At 62.7% G+C, this 8015-nt stretch overlaps 2 protein-coding genes across 2 annotated transcripts; one reads left to right on the top strand and one right to left on the bottom strand.

Moving 5' to 3' along the window:
* The first annotated feature begins 105 nt into the window (after positions 1–105).
* Positions 106–3677, top strand: THOC3 (THO complex 3). Its single transcript, XM_010579010.1, is given in 6 exon segments — positions 106–316; positions 779–935; positions 1807–2011; positions 2303–2464; positions 2555–2655; positions 2998–3677. Coding segments are annotated over 6 exon segments (1089 nt in total). The 5' UTR covers positions 106–133; the 3' UTR covers positions 3279–3677.
* A 1300-nt stretch (positions 3678–4977) lies between these two features.
* CPLX2 (complexin 2) lies at positions 4978–7303 on the bottom strand. Its single transcript, XM_010579009.1, has 3 exons — positions 7273–7303; positions 6605–6780; positions 4978–6432 (listed from the first exon to the last, which is right to left on the bottom strand). The coding sequence occupies exons 1-3, from the start codon at positions 7301–7303 to the stop codon at positions 6235–6237; spliced, it is 405 nt and encodes a 134-aa protein (XP_010577311.1). The 3' UTR covers positions 4978–6234.
* Between the last annotated feature and the right edge of the window lie 712 nt (positions 7304–8015).

Genomic DNA, 8015 nt, shown 5'->3' with positions numbered 1-8015 from the left:
CCGTCCCGTCCCGGCGGCGGCAGCGCTCGGGCCGGGTCGGGCCTAGGGGGTCGGCGGAAGCTGCGTCAGTCGCGGCGGCGGGGCGGGGCAGTGGTGGCGGCGGCCCTCCCGGTCGCGGCGCGGCGCCGCCGCCATGGCGCTGTCGCCCTACGTGCAGGCCATGCAGGAGCTGTTCCGCGCCAACACCCGGAGCCGCGAGTTCCCGGCCCACGGCGCCAAGGTGCACTCGGTGGCCTGGAGCTGCTGCGGCCGCCGCCTCGCCTCCGGCTCCTTCGACAAGACCGCCAGCGTCTTCCTGCTCGAGAAGGATCGGCTGGTGAGTTCCTCCGGCGGCCGTTCGGGGACACCTGGAACGGCCAGTCGGACCGGTACCCGGGCGCCCCGGGAGCCCTTGGGCTGGGACTGGTGATTGGGGCTGGTACCAGGGACACCCCCCCCCCCCCCCCCCGGGCTCGAACAGTAGCCCCGGTGGTCGGTACCAGGCCTGGAAGCGGGGACTTGGGTCTGTACCGGGAAGAGGAGTGTCGCCAGGGTCCCCATAGGCCAGTGCCGGTGCCAGGGAGCTGGGAGTGGAGCTGGGGCCTGGCTGGGGAGGTGGGGAGGGCTCCTCCATCCCGGCCGGCGGTGGGTGACTGAAATGGCGGTGGGGTTCTGGGCTGGGCTTCCGCCCCATCCGGTAACCGGCAGCAGAGTGGGGTGCAGTATACTGGGATGCGGGACAGGAGGGGGGGCAGAGCCAGACTCATCTCTCCCGTTAATGGCTGTCCTCCTCCTCCAGGTGAAGGAGAACAATTACCGGGGCCATGGGGACAGTGTGGATCAGCTCTGCTGGCACCCCAGCAACCCTGACCTCTTTGTCACGGCATCGGGGGATAAAACCATCCGCATCTGGGACGTCCGCACCACCAAGTGCATTGCCACTGTCAATACCAAAGGTGAGTCCCTGCCTTCCTGGGAGGGCCGTTGGGTCCCAGCAGCACCTCAGCTGCATGGGACCTGTGTGCAGTGGTGCAGTGCTTTGGACCCTTCTTGTGGGTATTGGTGATTGGGGTACCTTTGCTGACTGCTTTCATCTTTGTGTTGCACTGATCTGTAAGAAGCAGTAGTGAACGTGAGGGCTGGTTTACTCTGGTGTCAGGACTGGAGAAACTACTGATACATGATGCTGACTGTTAAAATGTCCTGCATACTTGTGTCTGGAGTCTGCGGGCTGCAAGGCTGGAGGCTAGGGAAAGACATGTTTGCAGAGCGCCATGGTGGAAGTAAAAGTTTGTGCGGATTCAGAAAGAGATTGTTCGAATTTATGGGCTGGTTAACCCAGATACTATCTCTGCTCTTGGAAATCTCCAATTTTGAATTGTTGGGGTTGGAAATGGCACTGTAAGATGGCAAACAGAAACCTGCCTTGTTCTTACTGTCGTTCATATGCGTTTATTGTTGGCCTCTGCTTTTTGTGGATCTCGAAGATCACTGGATTCAGAGGATCTTTGAGTTGACCTTGTTTGGTGGTTGCTGTGGTCCCATCTTGACTGAAATGGGAAGGGCAGTGATGCAGTCATATTGGCTTGAAGCTGTGGTTCTGTCAAGTTTAATTTTCAATAACTGTATGTATTTGCTGGACAGCTACTGTATAGGGTTTGTGTATTAGACTGCAGACCTGACAGTCTTTCCCATTTGGGAGTGGTTCGGAGTTAGTGGAGCAGATTGTGGCCTTGGGTCAGGAATAAAAGCCACCTCTCTGCTTAACTTATGGCTGCTGTGGATTGTTGGGTGGAAACGGGACCTGCTGCCTTTCTGTCCCTCCAGGGGAGAACATCAACATCTGTTGGAGCCCTGATGGACAGACCATTGCAGTGGGGAACAAGGATGACGTGGTCACTTTCATTGACGCTAAGACGCATCGCTCCAAAGCTGAGGAACAATTCAAGTTTGAGGTGAATGAGATCTCCTGGAACAACGATAACAACATGTTCTTCCTCACTAATGGGAACGGCTGCATCAACATCCTCAGGTAGGTGCCCGTGGCAGTGGGTGGGCAGGCTAGCGGGGCTGGCTGCAGCGGACATCAGTCTGCAAGCCCCTTTGCTGCTTTTGAGGAACTCAAGTCCCACAGCCCAGCAATTCCCACCCCTCTGCTGGGAATGAACTTTCCTGGAGCTGCTTGGCACTCAAGGCTTCTGAGACCGTGGCCTTGCAGCAGTCTGGTTTGCTCACAGTCCCAGTGTGCCTCATGCCTGCTCTGCTTGTAGACAAGCCCTACGCTTCTCTCACTGCGTCCTGCCCTCTCCCTTCATCTCTGCAGCTACCCAGAGCTGAAACCCATTCAGTCCATCAACGCCCATCCTTCAAACTGCATCTGCATCAAGTTTGATCCCATGGGAAAGTACTTTGCCACAGGCAGTGCTGACGCGTTAGTCAGCCTCTGGGATGTGGATGAACTGGTGTGTGTGAGGTGCTTCTCAAGGTAGGTAGCGCTGTCCCGAAGCTGTTTGCCTCCCCTCACCGGTGACCATGCAGGAGGTGGCTCACTGTCTGCTTCGCTTTGTTGCTGCAGGCTTGACTGGCCTGTGCGAACGCTGAGCTTTAGCCATGATGGGAAGATGCTGGCATCAGCATCAGAAGATCACTTCATTGACATTGCAGAGGTGGAGACAGGTAATGGTTTGACTTTTGGGGAACGGCAAAGAGGGAATCCGATGGAGAAGTGCTGGTGTAGCTGGGAGGGCACTGGGAGTATCAGTCTGCTAAGGAAGAGCTTGGTTGCATAGAGCAGAGCGCCGTGAGGGGGAGCCTCTGCCTCGTTAGTCTGTGGTAGACATGCCTGTCATGTCTGTGCCTTGTCACCAGGTGATTAAAAGGCGCTGAAGCAGTGTTTGTTCCTCCTCTGCCCTACGCGGGAGAGAAGCAGCAGGTGCTTGGCTCTGGTGTGCGCTACGGGGCAGCATGCAGTAGAGGGCTGGAGGCTCTCCAGGCTGACGTGGCCCCTTTTCCATGCAGGAGAGAAGCTCTGGGAGGTGCAGTGTGAGTCCCCCACCTTCACAGTGGCCTGGCACCCGAAGAGGCCACTGCTGGCCTTCGCCTGTGATGACAAAGATGGCAAATACGACAGCAGCCGGGAAGCAGGCACCGTCAAGCTCTTCGGGCTCCCCAATGACTCCTAATGAAACCGCACCGGGCGAGGCAATGCTTCCCTGCTCTCGGGGACATGAGAGTGCTTAGTTAGTATAGGTCGGGGTAAGGAGATGGCTCCCCTCCTTGCCTGCTTGGCAGCACTGTGACCTTTGGCTGTGGAGTGCGTGCTGCTCTTGGGAGCATTTGTAAAAAAGCAGCTTGTGTGCTGGGGAGGGTGGGGGTATGCTAGCAGGGCCCCCCTCCCGTCTGAGGGCTGCCGCCTCCTCTCTGAGGCACGGGGGGCTTGTTCCAAACGCAAGTGGCCAAAGAAAGTCAGTCACTGAAGGTGACTGCTGAGGAGCCTCCCATGAGAGGAGCTTTGCTCTAGCCAGGCTCCCCAGCAGTGATAAGCTATGTGACCGTCCCCTTGTCCCCAACAGCTGGTGGCGAGGGCAGCCCTGGGAGCACAGTCTGCCCCTTCCCCTCCCAGACATCCCGTGTCCCTTCCCCGCACTGGGTCAGTGAGGGGAGGGTGGGGGGATGCAAGTTGGGGGATGTTTCCCCAGCTGGGGCTTTTTTTTTCTTTTTTTTCTTTTTTTTTGTATCTGTGGTTGTTTTTTCTAATTTTGATAAATCCTCTTCCATAATGAAGGTGCCTGTGGCTGCTGTGGGGGAATAAGGGGGGTGCTGAGCTGCTCTCCTGTGAGCTTCTCTCCCTTCCCCTGTCTCCTTCCCCTTGGCCATGGCAAGGCCCTGGCTGCAGGGTCTGTGTCGAGGGGCTGTCCCCCTTGTCCGCACTGTCACTGTCTCCTGTCCTGCGTTGTCACCCCACTAGGGGGCACTGTTCCCCCACGCTGGGGACAAGTGACACAGGGACACTGCACAGAAGGTGGGGACAGCCGCAGGGACCTGTCCCGGTCCTGTAACCCTGCTCCTGCCTGGCAGCACCCCACATGGATGGAGCAGGGCCGTGGCCCCAGCAGAAGATGCTGCCTGTCCCATGCTGTGGCCACCGGCCCTGGGCAGAGCCTTTCCCTGCACCCCTGCCAGGGGTGACAAGTAGTGCCTCCCATATCCCCGCTCCCCAGGGAGAGCCGTGGGGCTTTCTTCCCCCCCTGTGCCGGCATGCTGGGTCGCAGGGGACATGGTCACTGCAGAGAAGGTGCGGACGCAGCCTGCCTGTGATGGAGACCTTGCCTGCAAGATCTCTATCATTTCCTACCCTAATATTTTCTTCTGACAGAAGTTTTTCCAGGTGACTGCTCTGCTGATGCCGCTTGGGTAACAGCTGAGCTCTTTGCTGGTAAATGATGGCAAATCAGTCAAAGCTGAGGCTGGCTCTGGACGGAGGCCTCTAGGGCTGTGCCAAGCCTGGGCACTGCCCGGGGCTCTGCCTTGCTGTGGGGCATAAGGTGCCCTGTTGCCCAGGGCCTGACTGTAGCCCCATGCCCCTGCTCTTGGCGGGGCAGAAGGCTGTGACCCACAAGAAACAGCCCTTATACCCCAGGGGTATCCCCAGTTGTTCTGTGAGGAGAGTCCCGGAGTCAGGGGGAAGGGGCAGAAGTCCCCCTGCAACGTCTGGATGGGGGCCCACCAGCACCCTTCCCTTTTACCTTGTCCCCAACCCCGGAGAGGACGCCTGCAGGGCAGACACAGGGCTGCGGGGAGGCCGCTGGAGTGAGCAGGGCTCTGGGAGCCATGTGCGGCTTCTCCCTTCACCTGTGGCTTGGCTTGGGTGCTGCCCGGCGTGGGCCCTGTGGCCTCCCTTAGTGTGATGAGCTGCCAGGTCTCAGCCCTGAGGGGGATGGAGTGGCAAGGGAGCTGGCGTGGGGCCCCAGGGAAGCAATGGGTGAGAAGATGCCGGAGCAATGTACAAATCCCTTTATTTTATTAGTTTGTCAAAGACTAGTTCGAGCAGGATGGTCACAGCATGTCTGCGGGGCCCCGAGCCGCCTGCCGCCTCCTGGGGAGGGCCCTGGTAAGCAGCTGGGAGCTGTGGCGGAGGAAGCACGGGGAGGGGGGAGCACGGTGCGGCAAGGGATGGGCTGGGGTGAGGGCATGCCCCCGCGTCCCCCCATTGGGATGCAAGCAGCGGTTCCTGGGACATGCCTGGGGCACTTGCCCAGGGATTCCTTCCCAGGCCCGGGGGACGTGTGTCCAGTGTCAGGTGGGGGGCAGCTGGGCGCTCCCAGCCCAGGACTGGCCTGGCAGCCCTCCCCCCCTGCGCTGGCTTTATTGCAGGGGGCAAAGCGGGGGCCCCGGCAGCATGGCGGGAGGCTCTCGGCTCATCGCCGCGGGTGGCCCCAGGGACAGTGGGGTCTCGGGGGTGGGAGCGTGAGCAGCGGACACGAGGACGCATGGAGCGACGGGGCGCACCCTGGCACAGAGACACTAATGCGAGAACGGGGGCCAGCGGGGCCGAGACACGGACGAGCGAGCGGTGGGGATGGCGGGAACGGGGTCGGGGGACGAGGCAGGGGGGTCCCTGCCCCGCGCGTGCCTTTGTACACGGTTGGCGGAGCGCGGCGCCCGCTCCTCCCGGTGCTGAAGTATTGCAGTCTAACTGATATGGCTTTAACTATGGGGCCAGAGATGCGGGGAGGGGGGGTCCCCTCCAACCCCCCGATGCTGGAGCACACTGGGCAGCCCCGGGGGACCCCCGTGCCCGGGGACCGGGGATGGGGGAGCTGCGGGCAGGGCGCCTGGCTTTGTGCTTTGGGCTTGGCCCAGGGCGGGACGGGGCAGGGGGATGGCAGTGCTGGGGACGAGGGCAGGCGAGTGGAGGCCTGCCGGGGTCCCCTGGGAGGGCAGGAGGGGCAGGGCAGGGGGCACAGGGAGCCACCCCGGGGGGGGCCGGTAGGGCCTGGGGTGCCCCCAGCCTGCCGCGAGGTTACATCAGTGCATTTGGTCCCGGTTCACCCTGTCCGGCCAGGGCCGCTCCCCTTTGGCACGGCGTGGTGGTGGGGCCCTGCCTGGACAGGACGGGGCGGGTTTTTGGTCTGGTCCGGGGAAAGGGCAGGAGGGGGTGCGGGGACCCCCCCCGGGGCCAAGGGAACTGATGGAGGGGTTGGAGGGGAGAGGGCGCCCGTGCCCCAGCACCCCATGGCAGGGTTGGCGGTGCTGTTACTTCTTGAACATATCCTGCAGCGGGCCGGGCAGGTACTTGAGGACGGTGTCCAGGATGCTCTCCTCCTCCTCTTCCTCTTCGTCCCCGCAGCCCGCCGGGATCGCCTTCTTGGGGCGCGTCAGGCTGCCCTCACACGGCTGCTCCAGTGCGGCTTTCTCCTCCGCCTCCTTCTCCTCCTTCTTCTTCAGCCCGTACTGTGAGGACACAGGCCCTCAGCAGGGCAGGCAGCGGGTGCTGCCTGTGCTGTGCCCCGTGCCCATCACCACTGCCTTGGGCCACCCTCCTCCCTGGCTGCGCCGGCTACCTGTCCCAGCCCCTCCCCGGGTGCTGTGGGCAGGGGTGGGCGCAGGGGAGGCGTGTGCCCACCTTGTCGCGGATCTGCTGCCGGACTTTCTCCCGCTCGGCTTCCATGCGGGCGTGCTTGGCTTTCCGCTCTTCCTCCTGCTGGCGCAGGGCCTCCTGCCTCTCCTCCTCCTTTTTCTGCGCGTCGGGGTCCTTCTCCTCCTCACCCCCCAGCATCTTCCCCATGTCCTTGGTGGCCCCTGTGCAGCACAAGACCATCGGCCGGTCCTCAAGGGTGCCGCAGCCCAGCGTTGGCTGCCGAAGCCCCTGCAGAAGCGGGGAGGGTACGGAGGCCCCCGGCAAGGACAACCTGGGACGTCCCCAGTGCCACCCATGCCAGAGCCGGCTGCAGACGAGTTCCAGAGGCTGTGGGGATGGGGAGTGCTGCGGGCTGGCTGCACTGCCCTAGTTTGGCGTCAGCCGGGGGAGACGCCGGCAGCTCCTTTGGTGCTGGCACCCAGGGGACCCGCTGGGGAATCCCACTTAGCAGCGGGAGAGCTGGGATTCCCCAGCCAGGCGCTGCTGGCACAGGGAATGGGAGCCCTGGAGGGTTCCGGCAGCAGCTCCCCGCTGCTGGTGGCTCTCCCCGCAGCTCTGTCCCCCTGCCATGTCCCCCCCACTGTGCACCCTGGGGTGCCAGGCTGGCATCACTCCCGGAGGGGGGACCCTGAGGGGGGACGGCACCCACTCACCGCCCAGCGCTTGCTTCATGACGAAGTCCATGGTGCCGGTGTGCGTGTGCGGCTAGGCCAGCGCCCAGCACTCATCCACTGCTGTCCAGGCTCACTGACCAGGGCCACCTGCATGGGCAGAGAGGGACATGGTCGGGGACGCCGTGCCCAGGGTCCCCACTGCCCAGGCATGAGGGATGGGATGCTCCCTGGGGGCTGCAGTTTGCACCCTCTGCACCTCCAGCCCCGAACACCTTCCAGGATGGGCAGAAGGAGCTTTGGGGGTCTGTGGGCAGAGGTTGGGCAGATCTGCCTGCTGGCAGCACCTGCGCCCCTCGGCCCCCTCCCCACAGGCCTGCTGGCCCCTGGGTGGAGGGACCAAAGCAGGGACCCCAGAGGGACTCTGCACCTCAGCAATGCCCCCGGGAGGGGGGGGGGCAGCAGGAGCCCGAGAACCCCGGGGTGCTGCTGCCTGGGGGCCTGGTGAGATGGGGACCCACCACGCCACCACCCACCGCATACCCCTGCTTTGGCGGGGGGACGACGACAAACCCTGCCTGGGGATGTCAGCGTGGCACAGCCAGACACGGGGTGCTGTGTGCACGAGCGTGTGTCTTACCGCAACGCATGTGCTCTGCAGAGGGATGGAGAAGAGGCTGTTGGCAGGTTGTGACAGTGTTTGGGGGCTGCAGGGGTTGCAGGCAGGAGCCTGTGACTGTGTGTGTGATCCCTGCGGGTGCTGGAGATGGGTGATGGCGTGCAGG

This window comes from Haliaeetus leucocephalus, unplaced genomic scaffold, assembly GCF_000737465.1.
Source record: "Haliaeetus leucocephalus isolate CR32 unplaced genomic scaffold, Haliaeetus_leucocephalus-4.0 Scaffold656, whole genome shotgun sequence".
NCBI lineage: Eukaryota > Metazoa > Chordata > Aves > Accipitriformes > Accipitridae > Haliaeetus > Haliaeetus leucocephalus.
Note: the sequence above shows the minus strand (reverse complement) of the source record. Positions and strands in the feature narration are given on the sequence as shown.